General features: G+C 46.7%; 1 protein-coding gene across 1 annotated transcript; it reads right to left on the bottom strand.

Annotated features, from left to right (window-relative positions):
- Positions 1 to 1,267: 1,267 nt before the first annotated feature.
- On the bottom strand, positions 1,268 to 21,967 carry LOC121570110 (axin-2-like). The gene is made up of 10 exons (XM_045219802.1): positions 20,926 to 21,967; positions 18,420 to 19,363; positions 15,340 to 15,471; positions 12,526 to 12,628; positions 10,705 to 10,845; positions 9,776 to 10,500; positions 9,279 to 9,503; positions 8,820 to 8,981; positions 7,435 to 7,626; positions 1,268 to 3,272 (listed from the first exon to the last, which is right to left on the bottom strand). The coding sequence occupies exons 2-10, from the start codon at positions 19,247 to 19,249 to the stop codon at positions 3,146 to 3,148; spliced, it is 2,637 nt and encodes an 878-aa protein (XP_045075737.1). The 5' UTR covers positions 19,250 to 19,363; positions 20,926 to 21,967; the 3' UTR covers positions 1,268 to 3,145.
- Positions 21,968 to 22,346: the final 379 nt, after the last annotated feature.

Below are 22,346 nucleotides of genomic sequence, written 5' to 3'. Positions count from 1 at the left end.
GCAATAAAATGCAAATTAATTACTTAATACAATGTGATTTTCTGGATTTTTGTTTTAGATTCCGTCTCTCACAATTGAAGTGTACCTATGATAAAAATTACAGACCTCTACATGCTTTGTAAGTAGGAAAACCTGCAAAATCAGCAGTGTATCAAATACTTGTTCTCCCCACTGTATTTATTTTGCTAATTTGAACCCCAGAATCTCTATTTGCACATAATCTTCTGCACATCTATCACTCCAGTGTTAATACTAAATTGTAATCATTTTGCACTATGGCCTATTTATTGCATTACCTCCATAACTTACTACAGATAGATGTTCTATTGTGTTATTGACTGTACGTGTTGTTTTTATCGCACTGCTTTGCTTTATCTTGGCCAGGTCGCAGTTGTAAATGAGAACTTGTTCTCAACTGGCTTACCTGGTTAAATAAAGGTGAAATAAAAATAGAAAATAAAAAATTCATTGTGTGGGTTTAATGCTGTAACACAGAAAACAATAAAAGTTCCATGATGGTAGTGACTGCCCATTACTGCTCATCACTTACTGTATTAACCATCAGTTATTCACATTATTTTCCTTTAATAATGTATTTCAGTTGTGTACATTACATTTGTTTTATTTGAAGGCTTTATTTAATTCCAAGTCATCATCTGATCTCTGTAGAGCTGCTGCCTATACTGTCTGACAAAATCACTATTTTAGTAGTTCTTCAAAGTAAATAAGGCAGACTTTTGACTGCGGAATACCAACTATCAATCACTTAGATCATGTATTTTCAGGTAGAGATAACGCACGAAGCAAGTGCTCTCCATCTTCCCTCTTTATCACGCATTCTTCAGTCTCTTATGTAGCAGGCGTAAAAGAAACAGACCAGACAAGTAGGCCCACAATGGATTATGGTCATTGTAGTTAATGATCACGTTTTCTGTGCTAAACTATGTAGAACATTGGCCTGTTGGAAACTACAACTCCCTACTACATCGCACAGTTCAGGCATGATCTGAGTTCTCTAGAGAAACTGCAGGGAAATGTAAGCAATGAGCTCACAGAAAAAACAAAATTGAATACAAATAATTGAACCAACTTCGGTCAATTTGTTGTTTAAAAAACAAAAAAGAACCAACATTTCTGTTAATCGCTCAGCGCAAACACACACACACACACACTTGTTTTTCTATCCTTGTGGGGATCTAAAATGTATTTCAATTCAAAATCTTATCTTCCTTAACCCCTAAACCTTACCCTAACCCTAATTGTAACCCTATACCTAACCGCTAAGCTTAAAATAGCTGTTGTCCTCGTGGGGACAAGGGAAATTTCATCTCACACACACGATCCCATCCCATCACATACACTCAAAAAAAGCAGAGTAGAGCATTCTCATTTCATTTGAAAAATATAAAATTTTAATAAAGGCTACATCTCTTTATAATAATAATTACATTAATTAATTAAAGTACCGAGGCGTTTTTCCAATGGAGCTCTATAGAATAGAATGCATAATTTACAGTTTTAATACAGGTGGAACAAAAACAAAAAGCCATGAAAAAAGTATAAAACAAACATGATTACAAGGAGATACTAAAAAGGCATAATTATAAATCTTTTGAACATAAGCCCCTTGTGAAAACCAAGGGAGTATCTTACCCTAACAACAGAGTAGTAACACGGTAAAGGGATCCATGTAGGCACAGCTACTGTACTCAGTAAACACTACGACTTCCTCTCAAATGGCACCCTATTCTCTACATAGTGCTCTCCTATGGGCCCTGGTCAAAAGCAGTGCACTATATAGGGAATAGGGTGCCATTTGAGACGTATCATCGTAGTGTGTGTTAGCATCATAACCTCTTCCTCTGGCAACGTAGGGTTAACAAGACACACAGGAGACTGGGTCAATTCGACACAATCAGAGGCGTAAATACCACTAACATTTGCGGGTGACAAAAAAAATTTTTTTGGGGGGGACTAGTCTCCCGAAGGCAGACATGGTCATATTCAATAGGACACGTATCAAAACCAGTTTTTCTAAACAAAATTAAAATTTGTGTTTCTTATTGGATAGATCCAGGAAAGGTAGTCGCTCCCTGTTTCAGTCAGTTTTCTTCCGTTCGTCCTAATGAATACACCCCAGATCTGTCGTTCTGCGCAGAAGCCTGGACATCAAGGAATGAGGGGTGGCTATACACAAAACAACTTGAGCTTTGTTGGTATAGATTCATTTGGTGGGCTTGTCTATGTCCGGTGTAAACCTGTGTAAGCATGTTTTCTGCAATTTGGGGTATTTTGGGGCTCTGGGCCAGTTCGAGGCTAGTGTTGTCCTAAGTGTGGGCTCTTTCCCTATGCAAAGCCTGTGCAACAAAACAAAGGCACTGAGACATGACAGACTACAAAGCTGTGGTACCTGTGCTACGCCATATATTTAGTACAGGAAGTCACTGATTGATCAGAACAGAGACCTCTGCCACAGGATTAGTTGCCATGGCAGGAAAGGGGAGGGAAAACTCTAAATACTTTGCATTTGAAACATTGGAGACCACATCTCCCAATTCTCCAAGCAGCTTGTCCATCCACAGGACTATGGGGAGGGGGAGTGACATTTCAATAAATAATGAATAAACTCTTTAAATTTATCAACAAATCATTATATGTCCATCTGCATATACATCTAGGGTTGTTGGTAGAGGTAGGCTCAGATAGGGCACCAGTCCCAACTTTCACCTCTCGACCTTTCACCTCTAGCAGCCTCTCAGGTATCAGCGGTCCCCGCCTTCTCCCTCAGACAGTGGTCATTCAATTCACGTATAGTTTCTGGAACCCATCACCCGTAACCATGGTTACAGAGTAACCCATCCAAACCCATCCCCAAGTCCACCATTTTCTCCTCTTTCTTCTCCAAGACTAGATGTCTTTGTTAACTAGTCCTGTAATGGTGACTGTTGATGGCTACTCCTCTACTCTCTTCTCTCCATCCTTCACTGGCCAAGCATATTCACTAGAATCTCCAGTCCTCAGTTCTTAGCTTAAAGACTATCCGGTGGAACAGGGGTGTGAGGTGTCCATGGAGTGTGTTTGTGTGTGAGAGTTGTTCATAAAGTGTGTTTCTGTTATATATTCCTCTGGTAGTTCTGGAGGGGTATCAGTCCATCCTCTCCACCTTGCCCAAGATCTTCCCTTGGTACCTGGGCAGAACAGAGCTGTCGTCGCACACCTCCTCGAACACGGCTCCACACTTAAACTCATCACTGACCCTCTTGAAGTAGTACCTGTAACAGAGGAGGGGAGATAGGGGGTTAGAGACAACAGGTCAACCATCTGTACAGTACAGCCAACACAACCAGACCATAGAAGATCTGGATTACATGGAACAGTACTATTGAACAGTATGGTATCCAACACATACACGGTACAGCATCCCCCACTTTGTTACATTACAGCCTTATTCTAAAATGTATTAAATAGTTTTTCCCCCTCATCAATCTACACACAATACCCCATAATGACAAAGCAAAAACAGGTTTTGAAAATGTTGCAAATGTATATAAAAAAAAAAAAACTGAAATATGACATTTACATAAGTATTCAGACCCTTTACTCAGTACTTTGTTAAAGCACCTTTGGCAGCGATTACAGCCTCAAGTCTTTTTGGGTATGACGCTACAAGCTTGGCACACCTGTATTTGTGGGGTTTCTCCCATTCTTCTCTGCAGATTCTCTCAAGCTTTGTCAGGTTGGATGGGGAGTGTTGCTGCACAGCTATTTTCAGGTCTCTCCAGAGATGTTTGATCGGGTTCAAGTCCGGGCTCTGGCTGGGCCACTCAAGGACATTCAGATTTGTCCCGAAGCCATCCCTGCGTTGTCTTGGCTGTGTGCTTAGGGTCGTTGTCCTGTTGGAAGGTGAACCTTCGCCCCAGTCTGAGGTCCTGAGCTCTCTGGAGCAGGTTTTCATCAAGGATCTCTCTGTACTTTGCTTCGTTCATCTTTCCCTCGATCCTGACTAGTCTCCCAGTCCCTGCCGCTGAAAAACATCCCCGCAGCATGATGCTGCCGCCACCATACTTCACCGCAGGGATGGTGCCAGGTTTCCTCCAGACGTGGCTTCCGTCTGGCCACTCTACCATAAAGGCCTGATTGGTGGAGTGCTGCAGAGATTGTGGTCCTTCTGGAAGGTTCTCCCATCTCCACAGAGGAACTCTGGAGCTCTGTCAGAGTGACCATCGGGTTCTTGGTCACCTCCCTGACCAAGGCCCTTCTCTCCCGATTGCTCAGTTTGGCCAGGAGGCCAGTTCTAAGAAGAGTCTTGGTGATTCCAAACGTCTTCCATTTAAGAATAATGGAGCCCACTGTGTTCTTGGGGACCTTCAATGCTGCACGAATGTTTTGGTACCCTTTCCCCAGATCTGTGCCTCAACACTATCCTGTCTCGGAGCTCTACGGTTATTCCTTCGACCTCATGGCTTGGTTTTTGCTCTGACATGAACTGTGTCAGACTGTGGGACCTTCTATAGACAGGTGTGTGCCTTCCCAAATCATGTCCAATCAATTGAATTTACCACAGGTGGACTCCAATCAAGTTGTAGAAACAACTCAAGGATGATCAATGGAAACAGGATGCACCTGAGCTCAATTTTGAGTCTCATAGCAAAGGGTCTGAATACTTATGTAAATAAGGTATCTGTTTTTTATTTTTAATACATTTGCAGAAATTTCTAACAACCTGTTTTTGCTTTGTCATTATGGGGTATTGTGTGTAGATTGATGTGAATTTTTATTTATGTAATCCATTTTAGAATAAGGCTGTAACTTAACAAAAGAAAAAGGGAAGGGGTCTGAAGACTTTCCGAATGCACCGTATATTCAGCAAGACACATAATGAAGATAATGTAATGTGGATTCAATATGATCTGGTTTAACATTATCATTTAGATTCTGCGTGTGTGCGCAGACAAAGCAAAAAGTTGGGTCTCCTTCATTAAGCCCTACTTCTCCTACCCCAGCTAAAGGAGCCATTGTGCAAGGGGCCAGAGAAGACGGCCACTGAGGTCAGAGGTCAAGAGCTAGCCTCCCCCCAGCCCTTTGGACTCTGAGGGGAGGAGAGAAACTCCTGTGATCTACCATGCACCAACACCACTTCACGCTCAACTAACCCTCAGACTGAACCAATGGCATCTGTATTATAGGGGTGGTCTTTGATAGTCTCTGGTCCTACAGGGGCTTATTGGATATAAGAGTTGGACCAATTCAAAATCCACCCATTTCCTCTAATTTCCTCAGTCCTGCCCTGGTACTGAGCTACTCCAGCTCCTGACTAACTGGTTATCATTAGGCCCTCAGTAAAAATACCCCTTCATTTAAAGAAGGCTGAGATTTTGGGTGCCTGCAAGTCTGCCTGTTATAAACCCTGACTCCAAAACGCACATTAGTGCACAGTCAAACACACACACCATGTTCTCTGCCCTTCCCTCTGTGTGAGCTATATAGGAAGCTGTCCAAGGAAGGGTCCCGGTCAGACAGCCAGGGAGGGGTCTTTGGGGGGGCCATCTGAACTAAGCGGCCAACCACCTGAGGGGGTCCTCGCCTCTTCCCATCAGCCATGATGACTACACTGGCCCTGTTAATGACCCCCTCTACCCCCCAAAAAACTACCTCCCTTCATTTTAGAGGAAGAAGAACCAGCAGGGGAGGAAGGGTAAGTGCTGTATACCTCAGCCATTAACTCTGTAATGGAAAAATGCCTCATTTTGCCCTGTGGGGTGGTGCACGTTGTGCACCTTGGAATTCCTAAAGCTAGTGTTTTACAAGAGGGGCTGACAAAGTCATAAAGATTTGGGGAAAGTATAAAAAAACAAAAGGGTGTTCACTAATAAAAACCAGTCTCCATTTGAAACACAGGAATACTTCACTAAACGGGGGTGCAACGGGGTCTCACATACAGCTTCTATTAAATCAGAAAAAAATAATACTCTGACTGGGGAAATAATCCATTGTTCTCTGGCGAGCCAAGTATGAACTGGGTAAATAAGAGGACATGAAAGAGAAACTAAGACAGCCAGATAATTGGAGCCTTATTTCTGAGAAGGAGGGAGGGAGAAGGGGCTCTATCCTTCTCCCAAAAACTTCAAAGGAGCACGGATCTTATTTGCTCAAAGAGGGAACGAGAGAGAGAAATGGAGAGAGAGAAAGAGAGAACGAGAGAGAGCGCGAGAGCGAGAAATAAGTATTTCCATTGGAACATGTTTTATGTGGCAGAGAGTTTTCAGTGTGCAACATCTGGCAGCAATATTGTCTGGCAGGGCTGGGCCATACTGTTCTTTGTTGAACGCAAGCCATGTTCAAATGACCCAACCCCCCCTCCTTCTCCCTGCTACTGCTATTAAAACCATAAGCTTTGAATCCCCCTCTAACAATGTGAATGGTTTGAGAAAGCGAGAAACAAGATAATCAACTACATAGACAAGAGAGAGAGTGAATGTACACTATGCATCCATGCTTTTCACGCCTAAGACCTAGGTTCCACATGACCTGACCAGGAAAAACTCTGGACCCGAGCTACAGCCCTAGAGTGTTCCCTTGCTCCATGGCCTAAAAGAGAAACTGAATACGTGTGATGCATTACCATCATCTCTCTACAAACCATCATTCTGTACTAGTTATGAACCAATGCTTGACTCTTGATACCATTCTTGTAATCCAGAGCACATTGGAACAACAGAGTTATCATCTAAACTGTGTTGGAGACACCTCTAATAGTGACCAAGCCTGTAGTATCCCAAACAAGCGTGTCCGACATTTAACGATGCGCCATTCAAACAAACCAAGCCTGAAATATGACTAATAAATATCCCAGAAAATGATGCCGATGCGCTTCAGTGCGTGTTATTCTATGTGTGTGTGTGTGTACTTCAGTGTGTGTGTGTCATTAAGGCAGGCTGCCTGATAGCATCAGTGAGGAATTTGCAAGGCTGGCCGTTTGTGTGAGTCTTTGTTGGTTGAAATGAAAGGGGCCGGGTTCAAAGGCGTGCGTATTAAGTGTGCCTTGCCATGGAAATCAATACCAGATGGGACCCAAAACACTCCCCACTTCAAATTCTCTTCCTCCCTCTCTTCTTTCCTGCAACCCCCCCCGTCTCTCATTCACTCCTCTTCCTTCATTTTAACCACAAACTCAGGCATATCTTTGCACACAACACACACAGAGTATGAAGACAATGTGAGCATTCAGCCCAACAGAATAGAGTTGTGATAGAGTTTCTAATGACCCTACCAGCTAGGGAGGAGAGCTATGAAGACACTTTTTGGGTGCCCCCTTCTTACCAAGCTGATCATAATAGTGACCTAGTGTGTGAGATTGTCAGACTGTGTATATGTGTGTGTGTGTGTGTGTGCGTGCATTAATGTGTGCGTGTCCATAATAGCCCTTCTCCATACCTGTAGTGTCCCTTCTTGCGGAGCTGTTCTTTAAAGTGTCCCAGTGTGAGGCTGTGGGTCTTCATCCTCCTACGGTAGGGGATCTCCTCACCACAGAAGAAGTAGGTTACCTCTGTCTCACTACCCATGGCTGGAGCAACATGGCAGCCTGTTGCCACCTGCTGCTGCTGAACCCTGTTGCTCTCTCTCAGTCTGAGGGGGAGAGAGAGAGGAGAGAGGTGTGAACACACTTTTACTTTCCCCTATATACAACTATTATTAAAAAGCATGCTTGGTGGGTAGTAGAAACATCTGTCTAGAAAGAGGAGAGAGAGAGGGGAGTGAACGACACAGTGTAACACACACCCGATGTTACTCAAGTCACAGGAGGGTGTGTGTGTGTGTGTGTGTGTGCTCTCCTCTCCCCCTCAGCCATGTCCAAGGCTTTGTAGCATTACATCAGAGGGAGGAAGGCTAACTAGGGCCTGTTCAGTTCTAGTGCTGCTCTCTGAAGGTCAGCCAATTCAGCACCATGAAAGAAGGCTCTGCAGTCATGGGGCAAGGACTACAACACACATGCAAGCTGCACACACAGAGAGATCAGGGAGGCGGGAAAGAAAAAGAAGCAGACAAGGCTGGAACTTCACATGTGTGTGACATGCATATCTTCCTCCCTCCCTCCTACACATATAATATCATGTTAGAGCACAGAGGAGTAGTATTAGAGTTAGAAAACGATGAAGAACACTGGAGGAGAGGAGGAGGAGCAGAGAGAGGAGAGGAGCAGAGAGAGGAGGAGGAGTAGAGAGAGGAGGAGGAGCAGAGAGAGGAGAGGAGGAGGAGTCGAGGAACAGAGGAGGAGGAGGAGCAGAGAGGAGGAGGAGCAGAGAGGAGGAGGAGGAGGAGTAGAGAGAGGAGAGGAGGAGCAGAGAGAGGAGAGGAGGAGGAGCAGAGAGAGGAGAAGGAGTAGAGAGAGGAGGTGGAGTAGAGAGAGGAGGAGGAGTAGAGAGAGGAGAGGAGGAGCAGAGAGAGGAGAGGAGGAGGAGCAGAGAGAGAAGAGGAGGGGGAACAGAGAGAGGAGAGGAGGAGGAGCAGAGAGAGGAGAGGAGGAGGAGTAGAGGAACAGAGGAGGAGAGGAGGAGGAGCAGAGGAACAGAGGAGGAGGAGGAGCAGAGAGGAGGAGGACCAGAGAGAGGAGGAGTAGAGAGAGGAGAGGAGGAGGAGTAGAGGTGGAGGAGGAACAGAGGAGGAGGAGGAGCAGAGAGAGGAGAGGAGGAAGAGGAGAGGAGGAGGAGCAGAGAGAGGAGAGGAGGAGAGGAGGAGGAGGAGCAGAGGAGGAGGAGGAGGAGCAGAGGAGGAGGAGGAGGAGCAGAGAGAGGAGGAGAGAAAGGAGAGGAGATGCGTACTCTTCTGTTTGGAGAGAAGCATCAGGCCCGGGTCCAGGGGTGAGTGCAGGGCTGAGGGGGGACGGTACTGGACAGGGACCAGGGGGGGATGAGGCTGGACAGGGCCCACTCTGGACAGGCACAGGGTGGCTCTTCTCTCTCTGGAGACTGGATGTAGAGTGTCTGGTGGGAAGAACAGAAAACAATAGAAGAATGTTATTACAGTACAATGTGGTGGTACCGTCTCTTGCATCACACATATACCATCTAACCACAGACAGGTTTCAACACAGTAGGAATCACAATGGTATAGTAAAACAACTGATCAATGCATGGGAGTGTCAATATGCACACACAGGGACACACAGACAGCTTAGCACTCCACTGTCTACAGGGAAAACTATCACCAACGTTTTAGTGAAAGTATCAACATCTTCATTGTAGTGTGTGTCCGGGGGTGTGGGGGGGTGCGGCTCGTACCTCTGCTTGGGGGGTTTGGAGACGGAGGCCTCCTCTAGTCTGCGGCAGGCCTCCTCCAGCTGGGACAGGGTGTTGGGCGGGGGCAGTGGGGGCATGGCCGGGTCCTGGATGAAGGGGTGGGCGGGCTTGTGGGCACGGAGATGGGCGCTGGCGCCGCCGCCGCCCCACGTGTGTGTCTGGTTGGACGCCGCTCCGCCACCATACGCCTTCTTAGTGCTCTGGGTACTGTGGGGCAAAGACAAAAACAGCCAATCAGCATGGAGAATGGAAGGAAGTGGGAGGGCCAATTGTGGGGAATGGTGTGAAACGTACTTTGCATGTACGTAAATGACTATGGGATGTGATTGTGAAACGAAGTGATGAGAATTTAGTTTAAATGTACTGAGAGGACTACAATAAGTAAGTTGCAGTGAAAGGAAAACAAGTGATGGGAAATGTAGTTCTGAGGCATTGGGAGAGGACTACACCAAGGAAGTGGAGAGGCTAGACTGCCCTACCTGTGGGGTTTGTGGTGCTTGCCCTGCCGGTCACTCTCCAGGATCCACTGCCACACGTTCTGGGAGCGGTCTGTACTGTCGCTGGGTAGCTGGAGGGGCACGACCTCACCCCCCTCTGCTGCCTCCTCCTCAGCCCCCGACCGACAACCCCCTCGAGACAGGGAACTGGAGCGTCCCATGTTGGACTCTACGGGACTACTGCCACATGACTCCATCTCCCTGCCCAGGCTGCGACTGCGTGGGTACGGGGGACCCACCTCCGCCCCTTCAGACCGCACGGGGCACAGACACAACACCCTCTGGGCCGCGTTTCTCTCGATCTGCTCCTTGCTCTTGGAACCGGCGTGGTGGTGGATGTAGTGGTGGTGGATGTGCTTGGTGCTGCTGCTGGGCCTGCCCAGGGCGAGGGCCCTTCCTGGGGTGAAACCTACCGAGAAGCCCCCTAAGCTGGAGGAGCCACTGGAGGCCCCAGGTGAGACCAGGGGCTTGAGACCAGGGCCTCCACGGGAAAGAGTCCTGTGCTCTGGAGAGCGGGAGCGGGGCGAGTGGCGGGCCACGGTGGTGGGGGACTGGCAGCCAGGGGTCTTTAGGACGCGGGACAGGTGGTCGTCCAGAATGGCCTGGGGGTCCTCATCGTTGGGGCCGGTGGGCAGGAGGGACAGGGGGTGGGGGGAGAGCAGGGGGGCACTACTGCCGGGAACCTCGGCCTCGTCCCTCTCCTCCTCCTACACACAGCGAGAACACAACGGTTAGGTTAGCAGAGATCTCAATGACAAACATGGTCAGGGAAGAAGAACGGCATTGAATTACACACTTTTTTAAAAACCCTTTATTTAAGGAAACAATTAGAACATTGCCATAGACCTCTTTCAGATAAGGATTCCCACATCTATAAAGCCAACTACTAGTTCATCCACACAGACACACACCTCTTGTATCTGCTGCAGCCTCTCCTCCAGGGAGCTCATGGTCTCCTGCTCTCTCTTCAGCCGCTCCAGACGAGAGATGAGCTGAGAAGCAAATGCTGCCGGCTCCACCGGAGTCATCTCCTTAGGACATCTCCGCGTCCGCTACGGAGGGAGAGCGGGAAGGAGAGAGACGGAGAGAGAGAGATAAGACAAGAGTTACACAGTTAAAGGAGGGGTCGGTGTCTGTCTTCCACCTGAGCCCTCTCCTCCCCACTAGCCATCTCATCCTTGCCCCCGTGCCCCCTCCACCCCTGGCAGTGCCCGCCCCTGGGCCTTGGGTGTGTGGTGGCAGTTGGTCACACTCCTTGGAGCCTGGGCTCTCTGCGTCTTCCCTCTGTAGTGCAACCAAGCCATCAGCGCTTCCCCTCTGAAGTCTGTACACTTCTAAAGGGCCCTCGTCAAATATCAAACACTCACTAGGGGGAGGGAGGGAGAAGGGGGGAGGGGGGCAGTGGCTTTACATCTAGGAATAAAAAGTCACATATCGACAGGGGGGAAGAAGAAGGAGAAGGAAAGGGAGGATTAAAAGGAGGAGAAGATGGGGAGATGTGTGCAGGCAGCAGGGGAGGGAGAGAGGGATGGAGGGAGATCAGAGAGGAGCAGGGGTCATTTATTTCCCTGTTGCATGCTGGGCACCTCTGAGGTACAGTAGAGTCAATATTCCTCTTATGTGTGTCTGTTATTTTATCATTGTCATTTTTGCACTGGGGATTTCTTGTTCTCTTCCTCTCTTTATGTTCCTCCCATCTCTTTGTAGTAGAGATGAAGGGAGAGAAGAAAGACAGAGAGAGAGACAGTCTGTCTGCCCGGCCCATGCGTCCTGAGGCTCCTGCTGCATCTTGGGAATGGCAGCTATCACCCAATCAGAGGGGAAACAAAAACAAGAAGAAGAAAGAAGGAGAGAGAGAAAGGGAGTGTGAAAGAGCACAAAGAGAAGGAGAGAGAAGCTTCCATCTCGGACTCTCTTTTAAGAAAGCATACAATTGGGTGGAGAAGAAAAGGGGGTCACAAATTCTGATTCAACTAGCTACTGATGTTGCTAGTTCGGCCATCCCAAAACTCATTTTCCCATGTCTCCCCTCTCCAACTCTCTTCTTTCCTTTCTTTTGGCCTTTCCAAAGCCAGTCAGTTACCAACTCCCCCCTGACCCTCACATGACACACTCCAACTCTTCCCTCAGTTCCCTCGTTTTATGGGAGAGGGGTACAGGCTGAACGAGGGAGGGGGGTGGGGGTGTTGTGGAGGGAAAAAAGGGGGACAAGCGCTGTTGGAAGTTGTCACTTTCCTCTGCGCTTGCTCCATTCATCCTCTGATCAAAGCGCTGTGTGTGTGTGTGTGTGTGTGTGTGGTTTGTGTGTGAGGAGCAGCGGTTGATTCTAGAGCCTCCAGATAAAGCCGCGAGAGGGAGAGAGAGAGGGAGATCTCCCCCATCTCTCCATTCTGTGTATATTTGCATCAATGTGTGAAGAGAAGAGACTGGGTCTTTAGAATGCACCGGATAAACAGCTTAGAAACAGTCTCCTGCAGACTTCAAGGAACCCAACAGGGGTGTGGGTTACACCAAAGTTAGCGAGGGTTGGTGTGTGGGGTGGTTGAACTTGGACTTCTGCTTTGCTCTCAGATCTTTGTTGTTATTGTGGTTGTTGTTCAATGGAAGAAGTGGAATAGAGTTGGTGGTACTATACATAGAAGAGCAGACCTGAATAGCCCATGGAAATGGATGTTGCACTACTGAAAAGCACTAATAAGTGGGACATTGGCTATGTGTGTGTGTATACTTACAGGGAAGGCTGGTAGGGAGACTTGGCTGTTCATCCTCATGTTGCGCTGCATCTCTCTCTGCAGGTGCTTCTTGGAGCCCAGCTTGTAGGGAGGGATGCCATCTCTGTCAGGGAAACACACAGGATACATAGGTCAAACAGCCAATCAGTCAGACACAGCAACACACACCCAACCAGGAAGCAGCTCATTGGACACCTAATAGCTATTCAATCACCCCCTATTTAACCCAGATAAAAAATAAATATATTTCAGGTCAATTCTGAATCTGAGGTGTAGTGAGCAAGAGGTGAACATTGGATAGGGTTTCTGCTAGGGCTCAGGTCTGTGTTTCTGACAGAGTAGGGGATTTCATCTGCCCTAAAACTGACACTCATCTCCAGCCATGGCTCCCTGAGCAGTGGGCACTTCACCACACACCCCTGCACTTCCTTTTAACTGAGCCCAGAAAGGATCACTCAGCCCTCTCATAGCGCTGTGCCAGGCTTTAGCTGTTAGCATTCATCACCAGCAGTACACACAAAGTTAGCATTAGCATCCCTGCCATTGACTTTCCCTGGAATCCACACTGAAATGACTAGTCTAGAAGCAAACTATACTGTTTGGAACGTGCACACACAAACCCACTGATCAAAGTGTCAGTCCTACAGGGGGGAAATTATCATAACATGTAGGCTAATAAAACATCACAGTCAAATCTCTCCTCTCAGATCACCCTCCATATACATTCTGCAATCATAGTATAGGGCCTATCAAGCCTAGCCAATCCAATCCACACAGAGCTCTCAAAATACAACTCTGTCAGATCTAGTATTGCCTTAAGGCACTTCGTTCACACCAAGCAACCTAGAGAAAAAGCCAGTGTTTCTCTCCCGGGCCAGCCGAGCCTGCCCTATAAACTGCAGTGTCTCAGTGACCTAGCCTAGCCGAGAGAGTAGCGCACCCGCCTGCCGCTTGTCTCACTGCTGCTTTCAAAGCTTTGAAATCCCACAGTCATGGCTTTGCCCCCTCCCCTCTTCGAACTGCTCCAGTCTTCATTTGGCAAGCCTGCCTCTGATCTCCCCACATCAAAAGGCTGGTTTGTGAGATAAGGTAACGTTTGAAGTCTGCGCAGCTGCATTCCCCAGCTTCCAAGCAAATCCATAAATAAGATATAAGCAAACCCCCACCCTCTTTTATTTTCTTTATCTAGAAATGAGATTTAAATTTTGGGCGTGCTGCCCAGCCCTTTTAACCATCATAAAAGGGGCTGGGCAGCACTGTCCCCTGTAGCTCACTTGGTAGAGCATGGCGCTTGCAACGCCAGGGTTGTGGGTTCGTTTCCCACGGGGGGCCAGTATGAAAATGTATGCACTCACTAACTGTAAGCCGCTCTGGATAAGAGCGTCTGCTAAATGACGAAAACGTATATGTAAAATAAAGACAGAGACATTCTAATCTTAAATGAGGAGAGCGTTTGTATGGCTTTGGAGGCTCTCGTCTCTGTCGTCGGGCTCAAAGTACGTGCAGGATACTAGGCCTGTACTATCAAGGGCTAGGCTCTATACCAGTGCTTTGATTAGGCCTGTCTAGATCGATACACCGGTCTAACTTTCTGACCGGTGTATCATAAACTCTTTATAGCTGCCATATTCTACTAAACCTTTTAAACCACTCCCTTGGCTGTAAAATAAAAGTAATTTCTATTCCATACAGGATTCTTTAGCTAGGTCGTGATTCACAGAGACTACGGTTTGCCAGTTAGCAATTCCGGTCACAAGTGTGTCATGAGACCAAATGGCCCAAGGTCATCCTGAAACAGCTGACTTTAAGATGACATTATTGTCAAAGATGGGTGATAATTGAAGATATCCCATAAAAGCTGTTTACCATTGAAAGAAAGGGTCACAGTTCCAGTCTACTTAAGGGGTGGCTCTCCCATAGGCACTAATGCATTAGCAGCTGGGTCTGGTCTACTTAGTTCATTGACTGTATATGAGAACCAGAGAAAAGGAGCTCATGAAATGTATTGCTTTCTCTTGCGTCTCTGATTACGGTCATGTGTCATGAGGCAGAAACTACAGCCATGACTCAACTAAGACTTCATCTCATCTCTCCCACCATGGCAACACTTCTCCTCTAAACAGACTCCAAACATACTGTACTGGGGAATGGGGCTGGAGCCTGTGTTGTAAGGCTGGGGTCTAGGGCCTAAGGAGGGCTGGACTGGGGTGTAGCCTAATGGTTAGAGCCAAGGCTAGGGCCTGGGGATGAGGTCTAGATGCTCTCCTGTCCCTGGTCTGGCTCTACTCTGGCCAGCAGGCCTTGGAGGTGTCAGGAGGAACAGCCAGGGTCCTTTCATGCGGGGCAGGCTCCTATTCTCTCATCCCCTAGTAGGACTGTGTGTGTGGATTCGGGGTCACAAGAGGGTTCCCTAATCCTGACACAGTGCGAGTTCCAGGTGAGCTGTACCGAGGCCTAGAACCGGGAGAACCTCCTTAGAACCCCATCAAAGAGGAGCTAGCTTCCGATGACAGGCTCAGTTTGTGCAACAAAAACTATTTCCATACACTTTGAATAGTCTCCATGAGTTAGTGTTAAGGTTCCCATGGCCAGTTGTGCCTCTCGCCCCCACAGAGACAAGGACAAGTCAGGGAAACCACAAACAATGTTCAGGTTCGGCTAATCAAAACTCTTTCCCAGAACGTTTCCAAACATTACTTCCCATGACACTCTCCCACAATAGTAACCATCAGTATACTCCAAACCAGAGAGGCTTCAGTCATTTCCCTCAGCAAACACACACACACACTTTTTAAAGAGTTAACCTCTACTTACACACTGCTGTCGGTCATGGACATGGAGTCGTCTGTCATGGCGTCGCTGGACACCTCGCTGTCGTTGGTGCTGGTGGCGGGGGCAAACGAGCCCACATGGTACGGGTTGACCGGGTCCCCTCGCCTGTGGGACCTACACACACACACACAGGACAACGAAGTTTAAATACATGTTTCGGGTAGCAATACATCAGATACACAAGAGTACATTTACATTATTTATTTTTTGTACCTTTCATATGTTTAAAACGGAGCTAAGGGTGTTTCATTTCTCTTCTTGTGAAATAAGTGTAACTGGGTTGTAGATATTTGGGGACCTATGCTGCCAAACTTGAAACTAGTCCTTTTGTGTGTGTTTTTGTGTGTTTTTGTGTTGTCACGTTACCAGTATCGTGATACTCGATACCAGATTTTCCTTGGCAAAAAAAGAAAACATGAAGCAGACTAAAATCTATGGTCCTTTAAAACCTACTTTTGTAAAATATGATGTGCTACAGCTTGCACAAATAAAACAAACGTGAAGCTCGGTGACAACATAAGGCTGTTTTTTTCAACATTAGGACCGTTTTCCTCAAGAAATGTAGTCCGCTTCATGTTGTTTGCTTTGATTCCTAGTATGGCGATACTGGTATCGTGACAACACCAGTGTGTGCGTGTGTCTCAGACAGTAATGACTTGAGTTCCACCACACACAGGGCCTGAGGAATGTGACAGGGTCTCTCTCTGGGGGGGAGTGGCACAGCTGTGTGTGCGTGTGTAAGTAAGTAAACGTCTAGGGCGACCAGGACACTTCCCTCTCTGGACACCCTATAAGAGGCCTGTGTTTGAGGCTTTGGCTGCTGTAGCCCATTGCTAGTACTACCATAGTCATACTGGCCTTAAAACTGGCCAATCCCCCTCTCACTCTATTGGCATGGGAGCATATGTTTACATTGCCAAAGCTAGTGAAATAGATAAACAAAAGTGAAATAAACTAAACAAAAAAATAACTCTTGCTTCATAGCCCATCTCCTCCTGCTGTGATGCATTCTTGCCCCAGCAGAGGAAAATAAGAAATGGGGGAATGAGAGAAGAGGAGGAGGGGAGGGAGAGAGAGAACCTGAGCTCACAGCCAGGGCAGGGAAGAGAGAGGGGGAAGAAAAAAGACAGGAAGCGTGAGAGTGTGTAGGGAAAGGAAAGAAAGGAGAGTAAAGGGGGGAGAAGGGCCTCTTGTTTATGAGCAGCCCACTGGCAGGAGAGAGAGAGAGAGAGAGTTGGAGAGGGGTAGAGAGGAAGAGAGAGAGGGGCCCAGCATGACTAAAGCCATAGGCCCCAGCTCCAACCTGACCTTCAGAGGGGCTTGCAAACACTCAGGTATTTAGCACAGCTGGCCTCACATATTTCCCTCCCTCCCTCACCCCCTCATTCATTCTTTTGCTTTCTTTCATGAGGAGACCCCCCCCCCCCTTCCCAGTCCCCACCACAACCCCTTTCTGGCCTTCCTTTCCACTCTCTCTCCCTCTAAAGTACGCCTAGTCCCCACATCACAGCGTTTTCAAAAGGGAGAGATAAGTGGGGAAGAAAGAGAGAGTAAAAAAGGAGAATGGGGGAAATCAGAGGAGAATCACACGAGACAGAGAGATAAGAGAAAACAGCAAAAAATAGAGAATGAGTCTGCTGTCGTTGCTCTGTGGTTTTTGTGAATAATCTGATTCAGGGAGAAGAGGAGGAAGAAATGAGTTCCACATGCCAGGGAGAGGAAGCAGCTACAGAGGGAGGTAGAGGGGTGGCCCTGACTCCCTGTCATTCTGATTAAAAACCAGAACAAGACCACCTAACCAGGTGATGGAATATTGGAGATCGGTCTGAACTGATGCCTCACTGGGATACGAACCCATGTCCTTCTTAATCCTCCTATGGGGCAGGCTCGGTTGTCAACACATGTTCTTCAAGGTCCCTCCCCTATAGTGTGTTGCCAGATTCTATTGACACTTTCTGGCACAATCAGAGCCTAAATCCAGCCAAAACCACTCAAAAGTAGCCCAATTCCCCTCCCTGCAGGCCAAACGCCAGTCTGGCACCGGGGCTCTACAGCCTGATAGACTCCCTCTTTAGAAATGTTCAACTTAAATCGTCCATTGATTCAGGACAACCATCAGGCCTTGGGTTGGGCATCATCAGCTGATTCATGTCCTACTGCTACCCTCATCCATATACAGGCCAGCTAATCAATGGCTTGTTGGATTAGCACATTAGTAAATTGTCATATTTCACTCCCATTAAGATAAGGTAAATACAATCTATGTTTATATAGGAGCAGTAAGGGGAGAATACAACTGAGGTATGCATGATATGAATAAACATTCACCTGTAGCTATGTGGTCTACACTCTGCAAAACACCACTCCCTTTTCACTCATTGGATATCTGAGATGTATAAATACACATATGACCATGAATTCCAGATAAGTGAAACCAAACCACTGCTCTGAAGTGGCTCTGAACATTTCGAATGACTAGCCTACTATTGGTCATGTTCGAGATAAAATGAGATTTATTCCCTATCCTTAGAAATTGCCAAAGCAGTGTGTGGCTGAGGCACAGCATAGCAGAGCAGTGGCATCATGTATTATTGGCTGACAGGCTGGGGCCGAGGCCAGGGCCAGACGTGCTCTGTTAACTTCCCGTGGAAGACGATCCCTCTATCTGCGGAACTATTTCAAAGCTCCGGAAACCGAGGCGAGCCAGCAGAGCTGCGCGCCAGCAGAGGGCTGCACTCTGAGTCTAGAGAACAACATTTATCCTTCAGAGAGAGAGAGAGAGAGAGCTAAGGGGGGAGAGAGAGAGAGAGAGACCGAGAGGGGGAGAGTGTGTGTGTAAGGTATCTCATCTCCCACAACAAGCTAACACAAGCAAGGTGAGATGAAAACGCATCTGGAAACTGTCTATTTTGAGACAGTATATGCTCTTTTGATGTTATATCATAGTTATTATCCATGACTTACAATAAAGAACCAATCACACTAGGCTAGTCACTGCATTCCCCAACATTCCCCTACTAGTTGGCTATAGTATGTGAAATAGGAAGGGACCAGTGTCTTACCTGTACCCCTTCTCCATCACCTCCACCATCCTCATAGACACTGTTGCCCTCAGCGCCTTTGCAGAAAGTCCAACCACAGAAGCCAGCGCTTTGGCTTTGAAATCATTACAACTCCACTCCTCTTCCTCATTCAGGGTGGGCAGGTACCCACACACCAGCTTCAGGCTACCTAGCCCGTTAGGGTTCACATGAGCAGGGTTCTCGCCCCCGCTCCTCACATACTCTAGGTAAATGTCCGAGGTCAAGAACATCTGGTAGGCACTCTCCTCCATGGTGGTCTGGATCTCAGTCTGTGCCTGGTCGAACATAGACGAATCAATCTGTTGCTTCTTGATATTATCCCGAATGAAGGTTTTGGTCGCAGGCTTGAGCTGCTTGGCCACTATGCTGCTGGTGTCAATATAGCGCTTGTAAATAGCTTTGGCGACTCGCAGCGTTTTGGTATCCTTGAGGTCCATCTGCCTGAAACCATTACAGGCGAACCAAAAGTCTAAAGTGTCGACGCATTTCTCGCGCTCCAGGAATGTCCTAAAAAGATGAGCACCATCTTGGTCCCCAAGAAGAGAATGCAACGACTTGGTCCACCGGGCTAGCGGCGAATCCGGTGAAGCGCTCCCCTCGGGTTCCCCAAGTCCATCCTCATTCCTCTTCGCAGTGGAACCGGGAGGCGCGAGCAAAATCGCTTTGACCGCGGTACCCTGGGGTCTCATCATGGCGAGTTTGCCGGGGTAGCACGGCAGCGCCTCGCCCTCCTCCCCCGGGACCGGGGGACGGGGAGCATCTTCTCGGAAGCTATTGGCGATATGGTCCGGTATAAGCGCTCTGCTCATGGCTCCGAAGGCAGCAGCAACAGAAAGCCTGTGTGTTGTTTGCCTCCTCTGAGCGCTACAGTAATCTCCTCACTCTCTCTAGTCAGCGGGGGAGCTTCTCCGCCCGTCTTCTCTCTGAAACAGAAGTATTGATCTAATCAAACTCAGATCCACCGGAAACTTCAAAGGCATACAATACAGTAGAAGTGTTTTCAGAACCTTTACAGACTTTCAGAGAGAGAGAGAGAGAGAGAGAGAGAGAGGGAATGGTGCGGCAGATTTACATAAATACAGACTCATCCGATTTATTTGGCGTGCTCACTTTGACATATCCTAAATATCCGAGAAAATGTTGGTGTTGAAAGTGACCATCAACATAAATTTGGCAGGTCAAAAAGTTCTCACACACGCACGGTTTAGCATTCATAAAACAGCCAACAGAGTGAGTGATGCTTCTGACGAGCTTGAGTTCCCATCATCTCGCTCCACTTCATTAACTGCATAGGAAAATTATAAATCCAAAATAACCCAAGACCACACAAACATCTGCTGGGCGGAAACACCAAGTAGCCTAGAAGGAATACAACACAAGTACAAAAGAGCGACATTTGTACGCAATAGCCTACCGGAGATCGATATTAGTGAGCCTGTGTTCTCGTGAACACCTCAACAATTAGCTGGCCATCAAGCCCAATCTGATCCTGAATACGCCGCAGCGAGCAACACATGTCCAGTACACCACCAACCAACCAACAGACACCAATCCACAACGAGGCGTGCACGCCACTTTCTGCTCACTATTTGCTTATCATAAGCGTCACAAAACAGCGAAACGGTCAGAATGAATAGACTACACAACCCTAAACATATTCAAGAGACAGACTACTAAACTAGGCTATAGGACATGCTTTGAAAACGTGATGGAAAGCATTGATATAGAACTGAACTTGCCGTTTGAAGTAGGCTAACCAAGATACAAAATTATAGAAATCAGAGAAACCGCCTACCAACATCATCAACCACAAATTGTTTTTTGTTTGTTGTTTTTTTAAAAGGGCCCCGATTAACAAGCTATGTTCCACGAGAAACAGGCTATAGACATGAAGCGGAGCCGACTACCGATGGCTGCTAACGGCTACATTGAAGCCTCGAGTCATCAGAGGCTGCAACAATATATCACCTTTCGAATTTGTAACAATTGCTTTGCGGCGAAAGCGCTACATATCGGATCACTTTCAATCAATCGCCTCAATCCAGCCAACGAAATAAGACAGCCGAATCGAGATCCTCATTAGCCTACAACGCGGTTTTCAAATATGACTGCACCAGAAATAATATACATGTGCAACTACCTAATTCCATAACGCCCGTGTATCTTTAGTGGGTAAAATAGGCTACATTGCTTTATCCAACGTCCAACCACACAGAAAAGTATTCAGATCTCATGGGGGGAGGAATTCCAAATACTTATGTCGTGATGAATAGTCCTCTAAAAAGCGTATCAAAGTTCAGATAAACTGCCCAAATACTTATCACAACGAAAAAGAATCGCACAATACACGGAATGATACTTGTTTGAGTTCTGTATCTAGCAAACTAAGTTCATTGCATACAGCAATATTACTTCAAAGAAAGTCAACAGAACATCAAAGGAACTCCAATGGGGCCAGCGCGAGGAACACACTCTTGTAACTTACCATCGATCCACGAGTTCGGTCTTCCAAAAGTATCCTGGGTTTTTTATCCACAGAAAAATAATCACAATAGTCGATTCCACGACAGATCCTTTACAGTCCGATTTGTTTCGTGTTAGTTGCAGAAAGAAAAATGCAGTTTTTCCAGGGAAAAAAATACTGCTTAGTTTCTCCCTTTTCTTTACAAATGTTTCATGCTGCCATGCCATACCGTAGGTCTCTCCTGTAGGCTATTCCAATACGTTCTGGGCTCAGGGTAAAACAGCGCACTTCAAAGTATGGAACCGACCGCCTAGTCCCGAAAGCTACATAGAAACAATACTCCCCCTTTCCCTTAAAAAACCCACACAGTGCATTCAAATTCACCGACACATATTCATCCTTTATCTTTTCATGTTTTCCGAGACTGGTCAATCGATGGCCGCGGTGAATAAAAAAACTAAAAACATTCTAATAACTTTTACCGGCGTTTTTACAGATCACAAAGTTACAACAAAGTTTCTAGGACCTTATCAAAGACAAGAAATCTTGAGCCAACTCCCGGAGGCTTTGGAACGTCAGAAGTAACTGATCTGCCGCCCCAATAGCATTATCCCTGCAACCCCTCTGTTGCTACATAAACTTTAAAGACACAGGGCTCTTTTCTTTTAAGGACTCGAATAGTTTCCTGATAAACCCATTTCTATCTATGGGATGCGCAAAAGACACAACGTTGTGTTAGCTATCTAATCTGGTATACAATTTCCCCAGGGTAATTCTAAAATGTCAAATGAACAAATAAAGACGACATAATCTATAGATGCCATGTGGAGTTGAAATGCATGTATGACACATCTCACCAGCACATTGAAATACATTTTTCCACAGCTCCTTCATGTGGCCAGGTTGGGTAAATGTATGATATACACAGGGGTTATTAAAGGTGCAATCTGCAATAGTTACTGCTATTCTATGTTCATTACAATTAACCATATATTATAACCCATTGATTATTGAAGAATATCATTTCTTAACGTCTCATTCGCGTAGAACAACTGCCTTACCGTGTAGCTCAGTTGGTAGAGCATGGCGTTTGCAAAGCCAGGGTTGTGGGTTCCTTTCCCACGGGGGACCATTATGAAAAAAAATGTATGCACTCACTAACTGAAAGTCGCTCTGGATAAGAGTCTGCTAAACGACTAAAATGTTACACAATCATAACTGAAAATATGAGTCTGGTTTTACAGCTTGAAAATACCTCTGTTTAAAACTATCATGTTGATCTCACAATAGAGAAATCCAGTCTGAATGTAGGATTAATAGCTAGGCTATATCATATGGATAGAGAGGACCGCAGAGTACAACCGCTAAGTTCGATTTAGCGTTCAGCCGCTTTTTTAAAAATCAATCATCTCCTTTCTATTAGTGTCCCATTTGCTCTACAA

This window comes from Coregonus clupeaformis, unplaced genomic scaffold, assembly GCF_020615455.1.
Source record: "Coregonus clupeaformis isolate EN_2021a unplaced genomic scaffold, ASM2061545v1 scaf2761, whole genome shotgun sequence".
Taxonomy (NCBI): Eukaryota; Metazoa; Chordata; class Actinopteri; order Salmoniformes; family Salmonidae; genus Coregonus; species Coregonus clupeaformis.
The sequence above is the reverse complement of the archived record's forward strand: the minus strand, read 5'-3'. Positions and strand labels throughout refer to the sequence as shown.

Coding starts and splice junctions, on each gene's coding strand:
- LOC121570110 (XM_045219802.1), bottom strand. CDS start 19,249: ATGAGCAGAGCGCTTATACCGGACCATATCGCCAATAGCTTCCGAGAA. Junction 10,501..10,704: donor GGCTGCAGCAGATACAAGAG/GTGTGTGTCTGT, acceptor CGCTGTGTGTAG/GAGGAGGAGAGGGACGAGGC. Junction 9,504..9,775: donor AAGCACCACAAACCCCACAG/GTAGGGCAGTCT, acceptor TTTGCCCCACAG/TACCCAGAGCACTAAGAAGG.